Raw genomic sequence first — 23488 nt, 5'->3', positions numbered from 1 at the left:
TTCTTTCGTCCCATTAGGCTTGCCTTTCTGATGATGCTCAGGTAAGAAGGCCAGTGGGGAAACTGAGTGTGCAGACCTCGAGCTCCTCAGTGGGCACCTCAGTGGGGAGGAAAGCGAGCTCGATGTTCAAGGCCACTGAGCGGCCTCTGAGTGAATGACGGGGAGTTGATGAATTGATTGGGTCGTGTCCACTTGGGCTCCCCACCTCTCTGGCGTGGTCAGCTAATCCTCTCCTGCTCATCTGGTTTCAGAGATCCCTGGATGAGAAGGAGCTGACAGCGGCCGAGTCCCACCTTCTCTGCGTGCTGGGGAGCAGGGCTGCGTCGCCCAGGTGGCCCAATGCCGAAGAACAGCAAGGTGACCCAGCGCGAGCACAGTAGTGAGCATGTCACGGAGTCGGTGGCCGACCTGCTGGCCCTTGAGGAGCCTGTGGACTATAAACAGAGCATCCTGAATGTGGCCGGAGAAGCAGGCGGCAAGCAGAAGGTGGCGGATGTGGAGGACCGGCCGGCCTGGAACAGCAAGCTGCAGTACATCTTGGCCCAGATCGGCTTCTCTGTGGGCCTTGGCAACATCTGGAGGTTCCCCTACCTGTGCCAGAAAAATGGAGGAGGTAAGAGGCAGCCCTGCTTGCCCTGGGGGTGCCCTGCAAATGGGCCAGGCTGAGGGGTGAAAAGAAACACCCTTTTGTGAGGCAGAACCAGAGCCCTCGTAGGTTGGAGCTCAGAACTCGAGTGAGACTCCCCAGGAAGAGCTAATGGCTAACAGCTCTCAAGAGGCTGCAGGCATGATGATAAGAATGTGGGCTCTGGCCCTAGACAGCCTGGGTTCAAATCCCAGTGCAAGTTATTCAAGTCAGCTTGGGTTCAAATCCCAGGGACCCTGTGCAAGTTGCTTAATTTCTTTGTGCCTTGCTGTTCTGTGTTTGTAAAATGGGAATAATAGTAGTTCCTGTCTCCCAGGATAGTTGCGAGAATTAAATGAGCTTTACATGTAGAATGCTTACCGCTGTATCGGACACAGTAACTCCTGGCCATTGTTACTAAATGCGTATTACTGCTGGGCACTGTTGTGAGCACTTCCTGGATATTAGGCTGAAATACATGAGACTGCTGATATGTGAGTGTCTTGGAACAGTCAAAGCACCAATTTCATATGGTTCAACCATCATATCCTCCCAAAAAGCCTATGTGAGGAAGAACTATTCTCATCCTCACTTTAGAAACTGCAAAACAGGCACAGAGAGGTTAGATCACTTGCTCAAGTCACACAGCTAGTGATAAAGTCAGGATTGAAACCTGGACAGCTTGGCCCCAGAGCCTGAGCACTTAATCACTATACCCACAGCCTCCCAGGTAGGAAGGGTCTTCACGCTGCCCCCTGAGTTTCAGTCCCCCCAGAGGATCCTGCCCGTGGTATCAAACCCCTTCGACTCAATACTTCTAGCTCCCAGGGAGGGTAGAAGCCCACAGGCCTTATCCCCCAGCACCTGAATGCAGGCTAGAAAGTTCCAAAGGCAACTTGCTTTGAAACCGGGGGGAAACTAACCAAAAATAAGCAAGGCAAAACCCAATGGACTGAAAACAATGACGCTTCCAAGCTCAGACCTCTGGTCCTGGGAAAGTGATTTGAGTCAGAAGAGAGCTTTCATGCCCCTGAGTCCCTGTGCCCTGGGACTGCCACACTCCAGCCTGAAGGTGTGGCTGCCACTTTGCAGGCATTTTAACCCTGCTGCCTCCCTCGCTGCCCCGTGGGACTCTCCTCCCAGTGATGGAGCCCTATTCAGGGACCCTCCTTCCTCTCTGGGACACCCTCCCTGGTTCAGAAAGCAGAGTCTGGCTGGAGGCTTCCCCTCCTTTGCGGTTTCTAGTGAAGGGCAGGGAGTGAGAATGCCCGCCTGACTTAGGCCAGAAACTTCCATCTTGCCACCAGGGCACAGTCTATTCCCCCTGTGCTCTCTTTGCTTTGAAGGATCTTTTTTTTCTCCCCCAATAAATAATTGCCAATCAGAGCTTTCAGTCTGTATGGCATGGCCAGGCCCAGGTCGCTGAGTTGATATAAGACCAGCCCAAAGCAAAGATACAAATGGAAGTGTGTGGTTCCCTTAAGTGCTGTGAGATGTTAAGAGCTCAGAGTACCCGAAACAACTTTGGAGGACACGTTACATTTGGGGACTCCGGCTGGCAACCTGCAACCTTGTCCTTTGTGGCTGAGATAATCAGTCTGCCTGAGCACTGAGGCTGAATCACAGAGTCCTTCTCCCCACTACACATTCTGCCTGCGCTGCCGCTCCCCCGGGCAGCGTTCTTGCCAAAGTCTGTTAGTTTCCAGTGTCACCAGACAGTTGCCACGGCACCAGACATCACGAGCAACCCCTGGAAGAAAAGCGTTGTCGGGTCTCAGGACTCTGAGCTCCCCATCCCATGTTCCTACCTTCATTTTCCCATCCTTTCTGACTCCTGGAATCCCTCTTTATCTCTACCTTTAACTCTCCAGTATTTTACCGGTTTTTATAGTAAGTCGTCTTAAATGTATTTTGGAAGGAGGCAAATTATCACAGGAAGGAGATGATTGGTCTGAGAGTCAAAACTCTGGCTTTGAGCCCTGGGTGATCCAGTCAAAATTACTTAATTTTGGATGGAAACTCTGGAACTCTGCCTAGCTCTGCCAGATGTTGACAGTTTATTCCGCATCCTCTCAGTTTCCTTTTTTTTTCTCTTTATTTTTGTGAGAAGGAGGCAAATGGTCAGCAGGTGCTTACTATGGGTAAGTCACTCATTTAATCCTCACAGCAGCCCTGTGCAGTAGGTATACAGTTGAAGCATATGAAATGGCCATTTTCATAAGTCAAAAATGATCAAATATCAGTAATTTCATATGGTTCTACTTAATATTTTCATCCTCTTTACATAGATGGCAGAACAGTGGCACAGAGAGATCAAGCAATTTGCCCGAAGTCACACAGCTAGTAAGTGGCAGAGCCAAGATTCAGGCCCAGGAGGTCTGGCTCCGTGGTCTGGATCTTAACCCCTACTCAGTGTGCATCTCAACAGGTTGAGATCGAGGTGGTCTTTCAAGGCCCAGGAATAACCTTGGGGTTTGCAAGAAGCGAGACATGTATAGACATGTCACACAGCCTCCCGGGTTTTGTATCTCACCCGCAAGTCCTCAGGTCGGGCAAGATGTGCAGGGAGATGTGTCCCTGTCCTTTCCTGCAGATCACTTCTCTCCTCTTCTGCATCCCTGAGCCAGAGACCAAGAGACAGAACTAGGTTAAAAGACAGAGCCAGGGGTCCTTCAGGCCCTCCTCCTTTTAGGATCGTGATACAGCAGGTTGTTAGTGACAAGTGGAATTTATGTGTGCACGTGACCCTGTGCACCTGTGTGTTTAATGTATTAGATGCTGTTATATGAGGTGTGGGAGGTGGCTCACCTGGAAGCCTCTCCTGATTAGCTCCATGGGACTCACACCCCTCCCTCAGGACACATGTGCTCAGTTGGCCGTGTGTGCATGCACTGACATTGCTCGTGTGAACCTGAAGGTCCCGCAGCTCTCTTGGGATAGCGTCTGTGCCTTCTGTTGCCCTGATATCCCCACTGCACACACCTGGTACAGAGTAGCTAACAGCTGACTGTTGCCAAGTGCCGGCTCGTGCGCCCCGGAGATGCCAGACCCCCTGGACTCATTGGCAGTTTGGGCACATGTTGGGGCGACAGGTGTCCACAGAATATGTCAGGAGGTGGCTGTGTCTGTCTCTGAGTCTAGCCTCGTGAGTGGGAGGCATTGCCATACATCTGGATCCTCCTTTAGTGTTTCGGGTCAGGGGAGCCAAGGGCTAGAAGGAGGTCTGGGCGGCCAGCGTGTGGTAGGTCGCACGTGTGAGCCAGACCGTTCCTGGAGGTGCACAGGGACTGGTGACGGTTTGAGGATGATTGGAGATGTGGCCAATGCTATGGGACCTGGCTGCCACCCCTCCCTTACCCTGCTGCTGTGCTCCAGACACCCTCCGACATCCCTCCCTCCTCCCCAGGTGCCTACCTGGTGCCCTACCTGGTGCTGCTGATCATCATCGGGATCCCGCTCTTCTTCCTGGAGCTGGCTGTGGGCCAGAGGATCCGCCGCGGCAGCATCGGCGTGTGGCACTATGTGTGCCCCCGCCTGGGCGGCATCGGCTTCTCCAGCTGCATAGTGAGTCGGGGGCTGGTGGCGGGCACTAGCCAGGAGGCAGAGGGCCTGCTCTTGGGCACAGGGTTTACAGACCAGAGTCCTGGGCGGGGGTGAGGGCAGGGAGGGAGACTCTCATCATGAGAATTGCATCCAGCTGGTGTCTCAGGGCCACATATTTCCTAAACCGAAAGTTGGCACCACTCTCTGATGGTCTAATATTTGGGATTGTTATGAAGGAGGGAAGGCCTGGGACATCTCCGCCAGAGTTCTCTGGGGACATGTGGACCATCTCAGATTCCCCTTTCTGCCTACCAGCCCATCAGCTCTCTGTGAGGAGGCCCGTCCTTTTTCCTGGGTTAAAGAGTATTTTATTTGGGTAAGTGGGTGGCACGAGAAAAGGCAGCCCTGGGGTATGGCGTCTCCTTGCCAGTTTGCTGTGCGCATGAGCAGACCGGAGAAGGACTCAGGAGCCTGGGGCTGACCCACGAGGGGTGAGGCTTTGGAAGAGTGGGAGACAGGGAGACCCCACTGGCCTGGATGGGGAACTCCATGAAAGCTCCAGGCTGATCCACGGGGCAGCAGACGAGGCCCTGCTTAGCTCTCTAGGTGAGGAAACCGAGCCTCCCTTAAGGGTAAAGCCCGCAGGTGCCCATGCTCACACCTGGGATAAAAACTGGAATCTGCTTCTGGAAGGGACTGAGGATCTGTCAGCCCCGGTAGCAGGGCCAGTCCAAACCTGCCTCACTCAGCGCCTGGGAGAGATCACCTCTACACAGGTTGACATGGCTGAATACAGCAACCTCTGCTGGGGCTGGCCGGGGTGTGTACGCATGAGTGTGAGTGGTCTGCCCCTTGGACTAAAAACATCCAAGTAAAGATAGTGGGTGTGTCTCATTCTGTATTCCACATAAGGTGTGCTGTAGGAGTGTCTGCTTGTGCATACCCGGGCTTAGGTGAAATTAATAAAGCAAGGGGCTCTCAGCTCTCACACTGCCCAGCAGTGTCACTGATACATCATATAGTCGGGCCCCTGGAGATAGAAGGGATCTCTTGACATCCAAAGTGGATGCAGCAGATCTCTGCATGTAAAAGCATTGCTTTCGAAGAAACCCCTTGAACCCTCAGTCAGAATCCATCTGCTCCTGTTTTAAATACAATTCTACCAAGGTTGGTTATCATGTTTCCAAGAGCGAGAAGTGATGTCTTTCTAGAGGCAGACTGCTGACAGTACCAAAGAGAAAGTAGCATCCCGAGAGAAGGAAAGACATGGGAAGCCAATAAGAAGCATTTACAAAACCTCAAAAAGCACAGCAGTCTGGGGCCATTTACTGTAGCGGCAGTAGCTGTACATGCCTCCATAGCCGTGGAGGGCAGCTCTGGAATTGTAATCCTGAGTCATCAGGAAATGATGGGGAAGCGCTTCAAGCGTCTTAGAAGAATGTCAAACTGGAGAGGATTAACATTTTAAGAGTTTACTGCTTAAAGGAGAGAACTTTAATATCTGAAACATTCCTCTGTGGATTCCCCAAATAGCAGATGAGTGGAGGATTAGGAACAGGCCCTCAGCTGCCACTGTCCCATCATCCCATCCCTTCTCCTCCTCCTCCAAGGCTGTGCATGGGGAGGGGGTGGGGGTGGAGTTGCCTGTAGCCTCTGTGACCCCCATGGACCCCCATCTGCAGGTCTGCCTCTTCGTTGGGCTGTACTATAATGTGATCATCGGGTGGAGCATCTTCTATTTCTTCAAGTCTTTCCAGTACCCGCTGCCCTGGAGTGAGTGCCCCGTCGCCAGGAATGGGACCGCGGCAGGCAAGTATGGTTCTTCTGAGGAACCCACCTGGGGATTCCAGCCAGCTCTGTCCCAGGAAGGAGTTGAAGGAGCCTAAGAGGCTAAGGCACAGATTTGGGATTTCATTGACTTGCTGTGCCACCTTGGATAAGCCACCTACCCTCTCTGATCCTCATTTCCCCTTCTGATGATCTCTTGCCAGCCTATCCCACAGAGTTCTTACAGGGATTGAATGAAATAGTGAGTATAGGTATAACTCCAGAGATTGTGACTTTCGTTTAGTTATTATTAACTACCCTATGTTACTCTAATACCATCCTATCTGGAAACAACCTTAATTTGCATGCCAGTCCCCTAAAGGGCTGGCTGACTTATCCCACCCACAGATGGGTAAACTGAGGCCCAGAAACAACTTTCCCATGGTCACACCACTGACTTAACCAGGGATCAAGGATGAGAATGCAGGTCTCCAGCTCCTTGCTCAGAACTGTTCCCAAGGAACTTGAGGCCAGTTCTGCCTAATCCTTCCTGCCCTCCATGGATGGATGTGGGCAGGGGGATGCCATGAGTGGGAATTCGGTCAGATCAGTATATCCTGAAGCCTCTCAGGCCCCTTGAGAGCCCAGGAGTCCTCAGGGTCTGCCAGATCCTGGCTAACCCAGAACGATATCATTCTTCCCTGCTGCCCATGCTCAGCTGCCCTGGGTGAGGGTCAAGTGGAGGAGGTGGTCCCACAGGCCCCTCCACCGAGGCCCTGTGGCCTTTGCTGCCGTTTCAGTGGTGGAGCCAGAGTGTGAGAAGAGCTCGGCCACTACCTACTTCTGGTACCGAGAGGCATTGGACATCTCCAACTCCATCTCAGAGAGTGGGGGCCTCAACTGGAAGATGACCCTGTGCCTCCTCGTGGCCTGGAGCATCGTGGGCATGGCCGTCGTCAAGGGCATCCAGTCCTCGGGGAAGGTGAGCGGTTGGGGGGGTACCCACACTTACACGGGGGAGGGGGTGCCGCAGAAAAGTGTGGAAGGCGGGGTGGAGAACTCTGGGTCGCCCCTGCAGGGCTCTTTGGGTGGGCGTGGCCTCTGGATGGCTCAGGCTGAGGGCACAGGCCTCTGAGGAGGTGACGGGAGCATCATAGCCACAGTATTGATCCCTGTGGACAGCCCGCCAGGGATGGGCTTGTGGAAAATCACTGCCTTGACCCCAGCTGCCTCCGTGCTCACATAACTCCGGGTTGCTCCCACAGACTTTAAAGAGGAGGAAAACCGGGAGTACTGAGCTAGGACATTCGGCTAGACCCTAGCCCCTCAGCTTCCCTAGCAAGAGCCCTAGAAGGGCCTGCTCAGCAATTTTTGGTGAAAACCAACAGCTCAATGTATCGACAACTAATGAGCTCTGTGAACGGGTGGGTGCTGTGAGTGAAGGGGGCTTTGGGGCCTCTGAGGGTGCAGACCAGCCAAGCCCCACACACACCGTCTCCCAGTAGGTCAGATTCCCTTCAAATAAGGGTACTTTCTTCTTTGTCATGTGTACCAGTATTCGTGGACTGCCAGGGCTGGAAAAGATATTAGAGATCCTAGAGCCCAATCCACCCATTTTACAGATGAAGAAACTGAGGTTCCAGAGGTGGGGGGAAATATCTCACCTGAGATCAGGCAGCCAGTCAGCCCCAGGGCTGGAACTAGAATCTTGGCTGTCTGTCTGTCTGAGGCTCCAGGCTCTTTGGTGGATTTGATGAGCAGGGAAGCTAAGCCCTGGAAAGGTGGCATGGTCTCAGCCACCACTTCTTCTGTCTCCAAAGGCCAAAATAGTAGCTGGCACTTCGTGGCACTGATCAGGCACTGCCACATGTATGAGCGCATTTGGGCCACAACAATCTTAGGAGTTATTTTACCCACTTTATATATGAGGAAATGGAGGCACCCCGAAGTTAAATAAATAGCTCAAGGTCATGTGGTTGGAAAATGGTAGTCAGGATCAGAACTCAGGTGGTCTAGCTCTGGACTTGCGTGCTTTTAACCTTTACACCATCCTCCCTGAGCAGCCTTCTTGGTTTGTTTCAGTGCAGCAAACTTTTTGTAAGCATCTCCTTTGTGGGAGGCTCTGTGCCAGGCCCATGGAGATATAGAAATGTTCAAGAAATGCATGTGCTAGAAAGTAGCATTTAATTTATAATCACAAGAGGCAGGACCTTCTTCTGATGCTTTTGCTTGGGAGCTGTGCCTATAACCTCCTGGATGCCTTCTGTCAAAGGAGCTCTAAGGACAGGGGAGATCCTTAGGGGGTCCACTGGAGTCAGGGACAGAAAAGCAGGCATGAGATATGAAAAAATGAAGAGGGGAGAGAAAAGGGCTCCTCGCCCCCTTGGGGGCCCTTGGGAGCGCGGAGGCTGCGAGCCCAGCCCCACCAGCCCTTGAAAGGAGAAAACAAGCCTCAGGCACAGCCATGCTGACTCCAGCTTGTCTGTGTGGCTGCTTCTGCCTTGGGTCGATGCCAGACGTGCAGTGGGTTTGGCCCCGTGCCCAGGGGTCCCGGGGCTCTGCTTTCTGCTGCCATCAGAGGAGGCGCGTGTACCCCAGCTGCGAGCAGGGAGGCGGATGCCAGCTGCAGGAGGGGCTCTGGCCCACAGTGCGTCCCTGTCCTCTCTGCAGGTGATGTATTTCAGCTCCCTCTTTCCCTACGTGGTGCTGGCCTGCTTCCTGGTCCGGGGGCTGCTGCTGCGGGGGGCCGTCGACGGCATCCTGCACATGTTCACTCCCAAGGTAAGGGTCTCGGGCTCCCCAGGAACACGGACAGCTCTTCTGGGCCTCGTCTGCTTCACGCAGTTTAACACTGCCTGAGGACGTGCTGTGTGGCGGGCCCTGTGGTGGGCGCTGGAGGGAGGCACCAGGGAAGCGGGCGTGGGCCCTGCCCGTGTGGTTCCAGGGAGAGGGACAGGGCAGGGACACCACATCAGTATGGGTGAAATCAGAAGAAGCTTCAGGGAGGAGATGATATCTGAAACAAGCCTCAGGGAGCAGATAGGATTTCAGTGGGCGGCAGTAGGACGTTGCAGTCAAAGGAACTGTATGAGCAACAGTGTGGAAAAGCACTGGGCGTGCTTGGGGCCATGGTGTGAAGTCAGTTTTGGCTCGGGTGTGGGGGGCAGGGCACGGTTTCATTGAGTGGATCTGTGACAGCAGGAACCAAGGAGATGCCTAAGAGAAGAAAGCTCCCTGGGAATCCCAACTTGTACCCCAATCAGGGGAATGAGGTTACTATCTTATTAAAGATAAAAGACCACGTGGATCGAGATTTTTACCCTTACCAAAGCTATCCACGGGCTTCCCTGGTGGCACAGTGGTTGAGGGTCCGCCTGCCGATGCAGGGGACATGGGTTCGTGCCCCGGTGCAGGAAGATCCCACATGCCGCGGAGCGGCTGGGCCCGTGAGCCATGGCCACTGGGCCTGCGCGTTCGGAGCCTGTGCTCCACAATGGGAGGGGCCACGGCAGTGAGAGGCCCGCATACCACACACACACACACACACACACACACACACACACAAAAACACCTATTCACATCTCTCATTAGATCCTCCCAGTAGCCCAGTGAGGGATGAGCAGGACCATGGTGCACGGTGTCCTGAAGGTGGACACCTATACTCCTTAGGAAAATGGAAACAGCCAGTTTCCTAAGCATGGTCTCTGCCCACCAGGTGGCCCTGCCTCTCTGTTGCCCTCCAGACCACTGGGCACAGCTGGCATGAGCCAGTCCACTGAGGAATAAGAGAATTTCAGATGCAGAAACGGCATGCCCTTCAATGTAACCCTAAGCAAAGTACATTAGTCACCCCAGCAGGCAGGCTGGGAAGTCCACCTCCAAATGCCAGCAGATCAGTAAGCAGCATCGGGGGCCTGGTGAGGCTCCAGTCCACAGGCACAGTGTCAGAACCCTGCCGGGCCAGCTTAAGGCCCTCAACACTGTCCCTCAGTAGTGCCATCTCACTCATGTGTGCGCACACACACACACCCATACACACATACACACACGCATTAATGCTTACACAGAAAGTTCATACAAATGGCACAGGGAGAAGAATCCAGATCTAGTGGGGTTTGAAATCCCCCTTCCCTCCCAATTGCCCTGCTCTGCAGCTGCAAACAGCCCCTGATGTTTGGGGCTGGGGGAGGTGGGTAGCAACGGGCAGGGCACAGACCCCTCCATATCCACTGGACAGAGCATAATGGGCCCTCAGCGTTCTTGGATGTAACATCCGAGGTTTCTACGTGAACAAGCACGGAGGTCCGCTCTATGGAAAACTTAGTGAATCTCCCGAGGCATGAGTGTGACTACCGAGCCACTTGGCTGGGGTAGGGTTGTTGTGAACATGTGATGCCTAACAAAGAAGAGAAAAATGCAAACCTGGTTTCTTTGGGGGAAAACAGCCGTGAGACGAAAGCCGATGGGTTTTATGAATGAATTCAACTGTATTTCTAGAACCGTGATCGGTCTAATGTGTTCACTTGAGTCTTTCCGTTATACTTTATTGAGCTTTATGAGAAAATTATATACTCTGGAGATGTTAATAAACATGGAGATTCACACAGGTCTCCAAACGGTCCCCCGGGGGGTGCTAAGAGAGCCTGGTACTTAACTCAGAAGCCAGTGGAACCGATTCATAAGATCAATTGCCAGTCCCAGCACACACAATACCGCTCCCCTTCTGATTCAGACACTCTTTAAAACATTTCTTTAAGTGAAACATCTCAGACATATAAACACACATATAATAATATAATAAACATTCTTAAGAAATAAAATATTACAGGTGTCATAAAAGTGCCCGTGTAGCCAGCCCTCATCCCATTCTCTTCCCTTCCCTAAAATAACCACTATCTTGAATTTGGGGTTTAACCTGCTAATACATTTTTAAAATTTTGTAATACATATATGTGTATACTTAAACAAGATATAGCATTATGTGCGTACTTTTAATCTTTTTTGTATCATATGCAACCTTCTGCAACTTGCTTTTATTTTTGCTAATCACTCTTTTTTGAGATTTTAGCTATATTGATATATGGAGGTCTAGTGCATCCATTTTCATGGCTGTATTGTATTCCACTGTGGCACTAAACTAAAATTTATTTATTCATTCTCTAGTTGATGGTCATTTAAGTTGTGTCCAGTTCTCACCATTGCTAATAAACATTCTGACACAGGTCTTCATGTGCACACGTTTCTCTCGGGCTTATATGTTTTGGAGTGGAATTGCCATCTTAAAGGGTATGCGTGTCTTCAGTTTTACTAGGTGTTGGCCGAGTTGCTCTCTAAAGTGGTTGCGTCTGTCGATATTAACGCTCCCACCAGTTGTATATGAGAGTCCCAGTTGCTCCACACGTATTACACTGCAATTTTTGCCAATCAGGTGGATGCAAAAAGGTTGATGTACACTTTGAATAACAGGGGCACTCCTTTCCCAAAGCTTTTCCTGGATGTTCAGGAAACAGTGTGGTTCCACTTTAGCATTTGCAGAGGCCCCGAGTCTTCATGAGGTGAAACTTAAATCAAATCCAGAAGGCCCTAGAGGAGCCAGATCACCAAGAACCAGCAGGTGTGGTCCCTGGTCCATCTAGCTCTTGTGACCTTCAGGTATGGATAGAGGCTATGGGGCCCATCTTGAGACCTTGTCCACGGAGCAGTGCCATGGGGCAGCTCCTGCCTTTGACCCTGGAGGGAAGTATTGAGCAGGGAAGGGGAGGCTTGAGGGCTTCAGAGGCCAAACCCCTCCATCAGGGATCTCCTTCACAGCCTGTGTCACCATTTGTTTTAGGCAGGTGAGGCCCAGTAGTGATGGCTGGGGTGAAGTTCCTGTTTACAAATCCTTCCAGGTCATCTGCAAAAAGTGTGGGCCTACTCTCAGACACAAATGTCTGACTGTCCATACATGGCAGGCTACTGTTGCCGAGCTGGGGCTGTCTCAACATGGGCTTGGTGAGACATGAGGAACCCGGGAGCCATTTCAAGTCCCGGCTCTAGTATAGTGCTGTAGAGTGCCAGGGTCACAGCACACAGCTGCCCAGCCTGTGCACTGCTCCATTCATACTGACCACAGTGTAAATGACATCACCAGGGGTCATGCCATTTGGCAGCCATGGGACAGTCCAAGCAGATTTTTGGCCAGGGCATCTCAGAATCCACCTGAAAGAAGCGTAGGCCCTCCGTGGGTATGCTGAATAACCAGGAAGATGCCCCCTGCTATAAAGTCTTCCAACATCAGAAATAATCCAAGCTAGAGGACCTGGGCTCTCAGTCCATGCTTTCAAGCAGTTATTAAGTGTAATGAATGCAGTGTGGCCAGGATACCATGATGACCCACTAGCACTTTTTTTTTTTTTTTTTTTTTTTTGCGGTAGGCGGGCCTCTCACTGTTGTGGCCTCTCCCGCTGCGGAGCACAGGCTCCGGACGCGCAGGCTCAGCGGCCATGGCTCACGGGCCCAGCCGCTCCGCGGCATGTGGGATCCTCCTGGACTGGGGCACGAACCCGTGTCCCCTGCATCGGCAGGCGGACTCTCAACCACTGCGCCACCAGGGAAGCCCCCACTAGCACTTTTGATGGGGACAGTAGCTCATGTTAATGTCTAACGAACTTCTTGAATTCCTTGGGCTACTTCTTTCTGGGTTATTCTTTCCATCCAGTTAAAAACCCGAGTCACTATGGGGTACCATACAACTAACCATGTGATTTGCTCAATATAAAATGGATTATGGTAGATTTTGTAACCGCTAAAACTTCCAGGGAATATTTATCAAAATTACAACTGTTCACGTCCCTTGGCCCAGCAATTCCACTTCTAGGTATTTGTCCTACAGATGTACTCACCCACAAACAAAATGATCTGTACATAATATTGGTCATTGCAGCATTTGTTTTAGTAGCAAAAGAGTGAAAACAACCTGAATGACCATCATTTATTTATTTCTTCATTCAATAAAGGTTCATTGAATTCCTGTTATGTTCTGGCACTGTTGTGGGTTCTGGGATCCAGCAGTGAACAAACTTCCTGGCCCTGTTGGAGCTTATATTTTAGTAAAAGGAGACAGATAACGTAAGACAAAGGAGTTGTTGGATGGTGTTGCTAAGGAGAAAAATAAAGCAGAGAAAGAAGGATTCGGGGCACTGGGGAGAGTGTTGCTTAGCTAGTGCGCTCAAGAAAGTGATATTTGAGTGAAGACTCGATGGAGGTGAGGGGGCAGGCCATGTGGATATTTGGAAGTTGCACATCCCATTCTAAACAGAGAGAACAATAAATGAAGAGCCCTTAAGTTTGTACGTGTCTGTCATTCTCAAAGAGGCTGTTGTGGCTGGAGTGGGAGGGGAGAAAGATAGGACCTGCGGCCGCAGGGCCAATGGGAAGCCAGACCAGGAGGGTCCTGTAGGCCAGGTAAGGACTCTGGTGTTTCCTTGGGGTGAAATGGGGGCCACTGGACAGTTGTGAGCAGAGGAGTGACATGATCTGACTTCCGTCTTCTGAGGACCACTCTGGTTGCCATTGGGAATCTGAGGGAGCAAGGGTAGACTAGGGAGAAGCCTCCATCCAGGTGCTAGAATTCATCTAGGTGGGAGGTGACTGGCTGGAGCCCGGGAAGTGATGAGAAGTGGTCAGATTGAGGCTATATTCAGAAAGCAGAGTCAACAGGATTTGCTGCTGGATTGGATGTGAGATGTGAGAGAGAGCGTGACAAGGGTGACTGCAAGGCCTTTTGCCTGAGCAACCAAGAGGATGTGGTTGGGGGGAACAGGTTTGGTGAGGAACACCGAGAGTACTGTTTTGAACACGGCGGGTCTAAAACGTCTAAGAGATATCCAAGTGGAGAAGCTGAGTAGGTGGTTGGATAGATGAGTCTGGAGGTCGCATGGAAGTATAAATTTGGGAGTCTGAGAATTTAAAGTCGTGGACTGTTTACAGTCACATAGTGAACATAGAGAAGAGGACTAAACACTGAACACTGGGGTCCCAGTGCTTAGAGGTTGGGGGAGAGATCGCCAATGAGGGCAGAGGAGAAATGAGAGAGATAGAGAGGTCCATCCCAAAGGCCAAGTGGAGAAAGTGCTCTAAGAAGGAGAGAATGGTCAGCCAAGTCCAAAGCTGCTGAGAGGTCAGTGATGAGGTCTGAGAAATGGCCAATGTGCTTGGCAGCAGGGGGGTCACTGGCACCTCAGCAAGAGCTGTTTCGGTGGCATGCTGGGGACAAAGTCTAGTAACAGTGGGTTCAAAGGAAAATGGGAGGGGAGGAACTGGAGGCGAGCAATAAAGACCACTGATTTTCAGGAGTTTTGCTGTAAGGGGAGCAGAGGAACAGGAAATGGGGTGGTAACCAGAGAGGACCATGGGATCAAAGGTGTTATTTAAGAATTTTATATCATGATAAAAATAATCCATCATACATTGCTGGTGGGAATGTAAAATGGTGCAGCCGCTTTGGAACAGTCTCGCAGTTCCTCAAAAGGTTACACAGAGTTAGTGTATGACCCGGCAACTCCACTCCTAGGCGCACATCCAAGATAACTGAAAACATACGTTCAAAAATTTGTACGCAAGCCTTCATAGCAGCATTGTTCATAAGAGCCGAAAGTAGACACAACTCAAATGTCCATCAACTGATGAATGGAAAAATAAAAGGTAGTATGTTCATACGATGGAATATTAGCTGGCCATACAAAGGAATGAAGTACGTGCTACAATATGGATGAATTCATCCTTGAAGACATTATGCTGAGAGAAAGAAACCAGTCACAAAAGGCCACATATTGTGTGATTCTGTTTATATAAAGTGTCCAGAATAGGTGATTCTGTAAAGACAGAAAACAGATTAGTGGTCGCTTGTGGGGAGGTTGGGGGAGAAATGGGGAGTAACTGTTAACGGTATGGGCTTTCGTTTTGGGGTGATGAAGATGTTCCAAAATTGATTGTGGGAACGTTGTGCAACTCTGTGATACACTAAAAGCCATTGAACTGTACACTTTTTAAAAAAATCCAAAAAAGAGAGGGAAATTGATGCTATAGGAGAGGAGGGAAGCAAAGTCCTTGAATAAGCAGGAGAGATGGGACCCAGTGCCCAGGTGGAGGAGTTGGTCTTAGCTTGGAGCACACACGGTCCCCGTAGGAGCAGGAGGGATGGGCCAGCCTGTGGCACACATGCTGGCAGCTGAGAAGCGATGGCGAGGATATTCTCACTGTGGGAGCTCTCTTCTCATTGGGTCATTTTTCGCTGTGAAGTAGGCAGCAGGGTCATCAGCTGAGAGCAGGGATGGTGGGGGAGGGGTTGGAGGCCTAAGGAGGGGTGAGTGTGACGTAACTGTGACGAGATGGGGATGCATGCACACGGGGGTGGAGGAGACAGGAGCTGGAGGTCAGGGGTCGGGGGAGCAGGGAAGGCAGCCAGCGTGGTTCCAGTTCCACGGTGGACAGTTCTTCATATTTTACCATCTCTGAAGGCAGGCTATTCTCACAATCAGTGAGACGCTTAGAACAATCACATGTTTTCCAGCAGTCAGTGCTTACTGTGTGAGGCACCTTACGTATATTAACTAATTTAAACTCATGACAATTCTAGAAGTATTATTATTATCACCGTTTTCCACATGGGGAAACTGAAGCACAGAGAAGTTAAATAATTAGTTCAAGGTCCCATGTGTCCTGGGCCCAAGGTGTGCGCTGTGTCCAGCTACGCTTGCTGCTTGGGGGCAGGCCCAGAGTAGATGGGGGGTTGGTCATCCCCAGGGTCAGGAGCTTATCAAGCGATGACAATGGAGAGATGGCAGGGGAGATGAGTGTAAGCAAGGAGTGACAAGAAGGATGGACGTTGACTAAGCCAGTGACGAAGGAAAGTTAGGATACAAACGGGGTGAGGGGCAGTGAAATGGAGGTAGGCCAAAGGATTGGAGGTCCCAGCAGGGCTGAAGAGTTTTTAGAGTTTAGATACTAGAGGTGAGCTGGAAAGATGGGGTGCTTTGGAGTATGGGACCCTTAAAAACTGAGGTTTAATTGGAGCACAGCTAGTAGTCATGACAAAGGCCATGGCATGACCATAGGAGTGGGGGAGGACAAAGAGTACTGGAAGTGTTGTAGGAAAATGGGGCCTGAGAAGATGGTCACGGCCCAGGTCTCGGGTGAGTCCCTGGGATGGGCTGCCAAGGGAGGGTCCTTGACTTCACGCAGGAAAGAATTCAAGAGCAAGCCATCGTAAAGTGAAAGCAGGTTTACTGAGGTACACAATGGGTCTCAGGAGGCCCCGAGGGGTGAGGTGGGTAGTTTTTATGGGCTGGGTAATTTCATAGGCTAAGGTGTGGGAGGATTATTCCAACTATTTTGGGAAAGGGGTGGGGATTTCCAGGAACTGGGCCATCACCCACCTTTTGGCCTTTTATGCTTGGCCTGGGAACTGTCCTGGCGCCTGTGGGTGTGTCATGTAGCTAATCTATGACATGAATGTATCATGAGGCTCAGAGTCCACTGGAAGTTGAATCTTCCGCCATCTTGGGCCTAATCCGTTCTAACCAGTTTTTGTTGTATCCTCAACAGGATCCTCTGTCATTCTTCTAAAGGTTGTGCCCTGCCCCCTTTGCTCCTGTCTCAGAAGGGAGGAGGAAAAGGGACCCAGAGGCAGATTGTTGGAGGGGACATTGATGGAGATATTGAAATCACTTAGATGACAGCAGCAGTAGTGTTGGGAAGAGCGACAGTGTGCAGTGGAATGTGGGGAGTGGCCGGGAGAGCGGACAGCACTTTGTCCACTCAGGCCCAGTGCTCCTAAGTGTGCAAGAAAACAGCCTTCCCCCTGAGAGGCTGCAGGGTCCGCCTTGGCCTCAGGGCCCCTTGCTCAGCCCTTCCCTGCACATCAGGCTCCCCTGGGAGCTGTAAAGACCAGGAAAAACTACCAGTGCTCAGGCCCACCCTCGACTAATGGGAATCCAGCAATCGGACTCGTTAATCAGGATCGCTGGGTGTGGTGTCCAGATGGCAGTAGAGCGTCAGAGCTCCCCAGGTGATTCTAATGTGTAGCCAGGATGGAGAGGGGCTGAGTCACAGCAAGAAGGTGAAGAGAAGTGGATGCGCTGTAGTAATGGGGGATTGTGCTGATCACAGGGCCCAGTGGTAGGGTGCAGGCAGTTGTGGGCGGTGGCACAGAGACTTGGGTCAGAGCAGGGGACACACCTGGCCCTCCCGGGATGAAGGCCAGATGAAGGATGACCCTGGAGTCGTGGACATCTTGCAGCAGCGGAGCTAAACTGGGCCCTCGGACCGAGGACCTGGCCTGGTGGTCCCTTAAGCCAACTGTGGGGACGAGGCTATGAGTGGGCAGGGGCGGGGGGGGGCAGCTTACCAGGAGCCCCGGAACCCTGTGGGTTCCCAACTCAGCAGGATGAGGGAGTGTTAAGGCTGGGAGCGACATCTCTGGTGGACAGTAGGGAGAAACAGGGAGGAATACACACACACGTAGATACGCATGTGTGTGACCTGTGTGTGTGTGCATGGGTATATGTGTGTGTGTGTGCGTGCATATATCTATATTGCTGGTATACACATAAAATATCACTGGAAGTGTAGGCAAGAGACTGGTACTGTGGTTACATCTAGGGAAGAGGAACTGAGTATCTGGAATACAGGGGTGAGAAAAAGGAGACCCTTTTATGCCTTTTGAGTTTTAAACCACGTAACCGCGTTACCTATAATCAGTAAGATGGAAGCCGCACCAGTTTTTCAGGGGCGGGACCTGGCACAACCTGAGCCACGTGGGAGCTGCGGGCATCTTCTTTGCGGCCTCTGGAATCTAGACGAGCGAGTGGTCCTGCCCGGTGAGGACAGGCCGCAGGGTCAGGGGTGTGCGTTCACCCTCAGAGAGGAGAAATGGGGTCCCTGCGAAGCCCCAGGTGTACCGGTTAGTGGAGGAACTCCATGACCCCCGCAACTGGCGTAAGGCTTCTGAGCAGGGTGGTGAGGGCAGCCCAGCCTTGTTCCCAGAGGTGGGATCTGGAGCTGGACAGTCTGGCTCAGATCCCAGCTCATCACTCAGTCGTGGGAGGACAAGTTCCTTGGCCTCTTGGGGCCTCAGTTTCCTCAGCTGCAAGATGGGGTGAACCACGGCAGCTCCCTCACCGCACCGTCAGGAGAGCATATAGGACTGTCTCGGGGTGCAGGGAGTGCATGGTGAGCATTAGCTATTTTTCTTCTCTGTCATGAAGGTGACACTGCTCTTGGGCAGTGGGAACCAGGTGCCCCAGTGCCATCTGGTGTCTGCGGGCCCGTCTGTGCTGAGAAGCAAGGGCGACGTGCGCTCCTGTCATGCACCAGCCCGGTGTCAACAGAGGATGAACCCAAGGGCTCGGCAGCTGCTTGTCGATTCAAAAAGCATCTTCACGCTGCTGAGTCAAATGCCGTGGAACACCTTGCTCCCCGCGTGAGGTAGTGACTCAGCCGTGTGCCAAGGGAATGACAGGAAGCCGTTGCTCTGTTTCAGGGTGGGCACCCTGAGGCAGGTTTGAGCCTTGTTTTCAGTGGGGAAAGCCCGTTTCCCACCTCTCTTCTTGCGGTCACATCCTGATATCCAGAAAGGGCACTGGGTTTCCTGAGGTCTGGTCTTGGGTTCATCCTCTGTTGACACTATGATCAGGACCTTGTTGAGATCAGGCACTATCATCCCTGAAATCCTCAAAGAGCCCCTTTAAATTCAGGGAACACAGGCGTTCAGTCCTGAAGGTGCCTGACTCTCTTTACCCCCAGATGTGCACTGGGCTTCCGGTCCTCTCCACCGGCAAGAGTGCCCCTCCACACTGCAGGCTGGAAGGGGGGATGCCCAGGGACCATTCACACGAAGGCCAAGCTTTGGCCCTCTCAGCTGCTTTCCTGGGGGCTTATTAATGTCAGATTTGGATCCATCAACTTCAAAATAATCTAGAGGTGGGTGGGGGGAAGGGTGGGGATACAGAGGAAGCAAGATTAGCCATGTGTTGATAATTGTTGAAGCTGGGTGATGGGTACATGGGGGTTCATAACACTATCCTCTCCACTTTTGTACATTTTGTAATCAATGTTCTACAATTCTTAAAAATGGAAAAATAACAGCAATTAAATACCATCTTAACATACAAACAAAAAACAGTTTTTGTTTCCGTCCAAAATCATTGCATGTAAGACAATCCTACCCGGCCTCTGAGAAATCCCGCATGCTATAGGGTCAGCTCTGATGGCACAGTTTGGGATTATGGTGTCCTCCCTGAAGTGGCTGCCTCCATTTATGAAATTGGCCACCTCCATTTATGAAATGGGCCCTGATGGTGCCTGGGCCTAGGAATTTATCCACATCTTAGTTTTATGCTTAGGAAGTGGTGAAAATCCTAATGATGACATGTGTTTGAGTCTCATAAACGGCCCAGACCTTTTTGTAAAAACTTTGGTAATGACTGACATAGATCAAAAAGGAAATAATTACTTCAAAATGAGAGAGAGAGAGAGAGAAGAGAAGGAAAGGAGATGGAAAGGAAGACAGCATTAAAGTAGACTTGTTTTAGAAAGTAGAAGTTTAAAGTCCTAAGGATCTTCCTGTCCAAGAAGACTGCATCTTAGCACAAAAAGGCTTATACAACTTCATAGCCCCTGATGTGGTCCTTCCTGATCAGCTCACCTCGAGGACACAGGTCAGCCTTTGTCTGTCTCTCTCTTGCCCCCTACTCTTTCCTTCTCTCCTACGTGCCAGGCACTGCTCACACAAAGATAAACAGGAGATGCGCTCCACCCCTAACAAGCACCAAGTGTGGAAAGGAAGACAGATACATAAACCTGAAATGTGGGTATGGACAAGAACTGTGAGAGTCCAGGGACCACGAGTAGCTCTGCCAGAGGCAGTCAGGAAAAGCTTCAAAGAGCAGGTGATATTTGTGCTGGGTTTTGAGAAATAAATAGGAGTTCACCAGAAAGTGAGTAGGTGGAAGGGAATTCCAGGCAGAGGGAACAGCCTGGGCAAAGGCCAGAAGTATAAGACCACGGTGCTTTTGAAGAGTGGTTAGATGTTCAGAACACAGAGTGGAAAAAGATTTGCCAGCAGGCAGCGGGGGAACCACGAAAGATGTTTCAACATGCAAACGACGTTGCCAGCGCTATGCCCGTTTCAACCGGCCCTTTCTCACAAAATCTTATGCTTCCTCCTAGTTGGAACTCTCCAAACTACCCAGAGCCCTCCCACTAGGTCCAGGTTTCTAGCCTGAGGTTCCAGCGGATTGGTAGGACTGTCATGACTGACATCCATGAACTTCAGTGAATACCAGCACGCCTTCCAGACATAAGTAATCTACCCATTTCTGGAACCTTCTGAGAGGATCATTTAAAAAAACACAAAAACCCACCCAGGAGAAGGGAGGTACAGAAGTCCTTTCCCAGTGGAACTATGATTATTTTGTTCTCCCTTTTAAAATAATCTCCAGATTTCTTTTAGGAGCATGTATAGGTGCCTATTTCTTTATGCACAATGCCAAAATCCAAATAGCCCTGAAAAACAAGAAATTGTTTTTCTTTCTCCCAGACAAAATGACCTGAACAGATGTGAGACTATTTATAGTCTTTATCGATCCACTTGGTGTGAATATTCCTATACTGCTGCAGAAATACTAATGTGTCTGATTACAGGGTGCTGCCCCAGACCCCATGGGGGGTGTTATGTAATTATGTGGCATATGCACCATATTACCTTTCGACAATAAAATTGGAAACAAAACTGGTTTCCAAAACCAGTCTGGTCCCAAGGCTTTTAGATGAGGAGATGCAGGTCTGTACCACTTTTGTAAAGAAGATGACACTGCAAGCGGGCCCTCAACAGTGTGGAATGACCCTGCACCATTTCTCTGGCCATCTTTCTCTCCTGTGTTCCATGGTGAACATTTTCAACCCCTTCCACTGTCTGAACCTTCTGACCTCTCCTCCCAGTGCACTTTACCCCCAACAGTTGATTTTGCCTCCTGCTTTATGGGGAAAACAGAAGCCACCAAGACGAAAACTCCCTTAGATGGCGGAGACAGAAACAGAATATGTATACAGCCCTGCCCACAGGTGCCCCATCCTGTCCTCCTCCTGTCGTCTCCCAGGTGAGCAGCTCAAGGGTCCCCTATGACAGACAGCTCCTCTTCCCTCCTCTAGGTCTGCTGCCCTCCATCAGCTTTAGGTATCGTCAAGTCACTGCATTAAAAACAAAAACGAGACAACAAATCAAAAAGCAACGCTCCAGATTTCGTAGCCTTCCCCCGATACTGCCCTGTCTTTCATTCCAAGCCTATCTTCTCCAGAGTATCCATCATTTCTTCCCCTCTGCTTCTCAACTCTCCTCATTCCTCTCTGTCTTCTGGCCCCATTGCTCCCTGTACAGCTCCGACTAAGCTCACCCATGACCTCGTGGCTGTAGCATCTTTCACTCCATAGCAGGGGTCCCCGCTCCTCCCTGGCGGCCTTTCTTCCCATGGCCTCCGTGATCCAGCCCTCCCTTGCTTTTCCTCCGGCCTCCTCTCCCTCCCTGTAAGATCCTCTTCCCTGCTTTAAACTTGCAGATGTTGACTTGCCCCAGGCTCTTGCCTCTTCTCACTCTGTCCACAGCCTCAGGGCAATCACTGCCTGTACACCTGCTACGCACACATTATACCTCCAGCTCAGCGCTCTCCTCGAAATTCCAAACTCATTTGTCTAACTACTGGCTTGACATCTCCTTGTAGATATCATTTTTTTTTACATCTTTATTGGAGTATAATTCCTTTACAATGGTGTGTTAGTTTCTGCTTTATAACAAAGTGAATCAGCTATACATATACATATATCCCCATATCCCCTCCCTCTTGCGTCTCCCTCCCACCCTCCCTATCCCACCCCTCCAGACAGTCACAAAGCACAGAGCTGATCTCCCTGTGCTATGCGGCTGCTTCCCACTAGCTATCTACCTTACGTGACACATTAAACTCAGCATTTCTAGAAGGGATGCTTTGATCTTCCCTGTTCTAACCCCTTAGACACTGACCCCTCTTCCGCTGTTTCCACATCCACCGGCTCAGGTCTGCAGGCCAGGGCTGTGGCCGTCACCCTGGCATCTCCCCTTCCAGCGCCCCCCATCTCCAGTCCGTCACTAAGGTAGACTTGTGTTTTCCTGCTATACCCTCTCTGTCTTCACCACCCTGACCCTAGGCAACGCCACCATGACCTCCCACCTGAATCCCAGGATGTGCTTCCTCGCAGATCTGCTGCATCCACTGGTTTCTTTAAGAAATGCCCATCCGATTGTTTCCCTCCTCCTTCACACCCCTTCGTGCTTTCCCTGGTTAAGTGCCTTTTTAGGATCAAGACAAGGATCCTTACGGGCCTTTGCTGTGACTCCTCTGACTCTCCCAGCCTCGCCTGTGCCACTCCTGCCTTGTCCTCTCCGCTTCCCTACACAGCTCCCCGTGCGAGAAGGGTGTCCTCCTCCGTCCCCCCTCAGGGCCTCTGCACACACTGTTCCTTCTGCCTGAATGCTCTTCCCTCCCTTTAGCAAGGGCAGCTCAAAGATCCCTTCCTCTGGAAGCCTTCCCTGACCTCCTAACTCACTCAAATCCCCCTATCACAGGATCTCCCAGCATTAGGTACCTGGCTTTCCCAGCCCTTGTCACTTTTGCAACTTAGCATCTATTTATGGGGTCATTTGACCAATGTCCATCTCTCCAACCAGAATGTCAGCTCCACGCGAGCTGGGACCTTGCCTCCTATTGCTCCTCGTGGCTCCCCACCACCCAGTACCAGGCCTGGCCCACAGTAGGGGCTCAGGGTTTGATGGACGAGTGGCTGCATGTCATATCCACAGGGAGCCCACACACGTTAAGCTGTTGAGTGTACAGCGAGGGGGAGGGGGTGGGAGGGTGTCACCTCCTCATGAATGACAAGGGGCTCTTGGCTCCTTAAGGTCTGGGCTCGGGGCTTTCTTGGTGGGCCAAAGATGGCTTTACCTATTTTGTGTGGACTGAGGGACTGTAATCTCCCCTGGAATGCATCTCCCTCCTCCTCCCCAGCCCATTGCTCTGCCAGCCTCCAAGCTTGCCACCGCCTTCTCAGCTGGGCAGTGACTCCCGGTGCTCAGACACGCGTGGGAAGCTGCTGAGATGGTGGGCCTCTGTCCTAGATGTTAGGACTGAAATATTAGAGCTGGATGGACCCTAAGCCCATCACTTTACTGTACACACAAGGAACAGACTCTCTTATAGGCATGCAGCAAGGGGCAACCGGGCCAGGACCACTTGGGGCTTGTGCCCACAGGGGGAGTAGTAGATTCTCTAGTTCGCTCCTTGCCTCCCTCCTCTGTTTGGAGTGAAGTCACTTGGGTCCACCTCAGCAGCAAAGGTCCAAAGGGAAAGTGGTCTGAGGAGTATAGCGGCAGACCAGCTGAGTCAGGAGATGGTGCTAGGAGGGCGCCATGGCCCGATGTCAGACGATCTGTGTTTTAGTAACTCCTCTGCCCCGGCTGGCTGGCTCCAGTACTTCGAGTGA

At 51.3% G+C, this 23488-nt stretch overlaps 1 protein-coding gene across 1 annotated transcript in view; it reads left to right on the top strand.

Annotated features, from left to right (window-relative positions):
- The window catches only part of SLC6A17 (solute carrier family 6 member 17), a 49528-nt gene that overhangs the window by 17324 nt on the left and 8716 nt on the right, over window positions 1–23488 (top strand). The window contains exons 2-6 of the mRNA XM_029229170.1: window positions 252–613; window positions 4032–4189; window positions 5851–5977; window positions 6736–6917; window positions 8606–8716. Of these exons, the coding sequence (XP_029085003.1) occupies window positions 340–613; window positions 4032–4189; window positions 5851–5977; window positions 6736–6917; window positions 8606–8716 (852 nt within the window). The 5' untranslated portion in view covers window positions 252–339. The remainder of the gene's footprint in view (window positions 1–251; window positions 614–4031; window positions 4190–5850; window positions 5978–6735; window positions 6918–8605; window positions 8717–23488) is intronic.

Source organism: Monodon monoceros, unplaced genomic scaffold (genome assembly GCF_005190385.1).
Source record: "Monodon monoceros isolate NGI ecotype Baffin Bay Population unplaced genomic scaffold, NGI_Narwhal_1 Super_Scaffold_18, whole genome shotgun sequence".
Taxonomy (NCBI): Eukaryota; Metazoa; Chordata; class Mammalia; order Artiodactyla; family Monodontidae; genus Monodon; species Monodon monoceros.
This window is presented reverse-complemented; position numbering and strand designations above follow the sequence as displayed.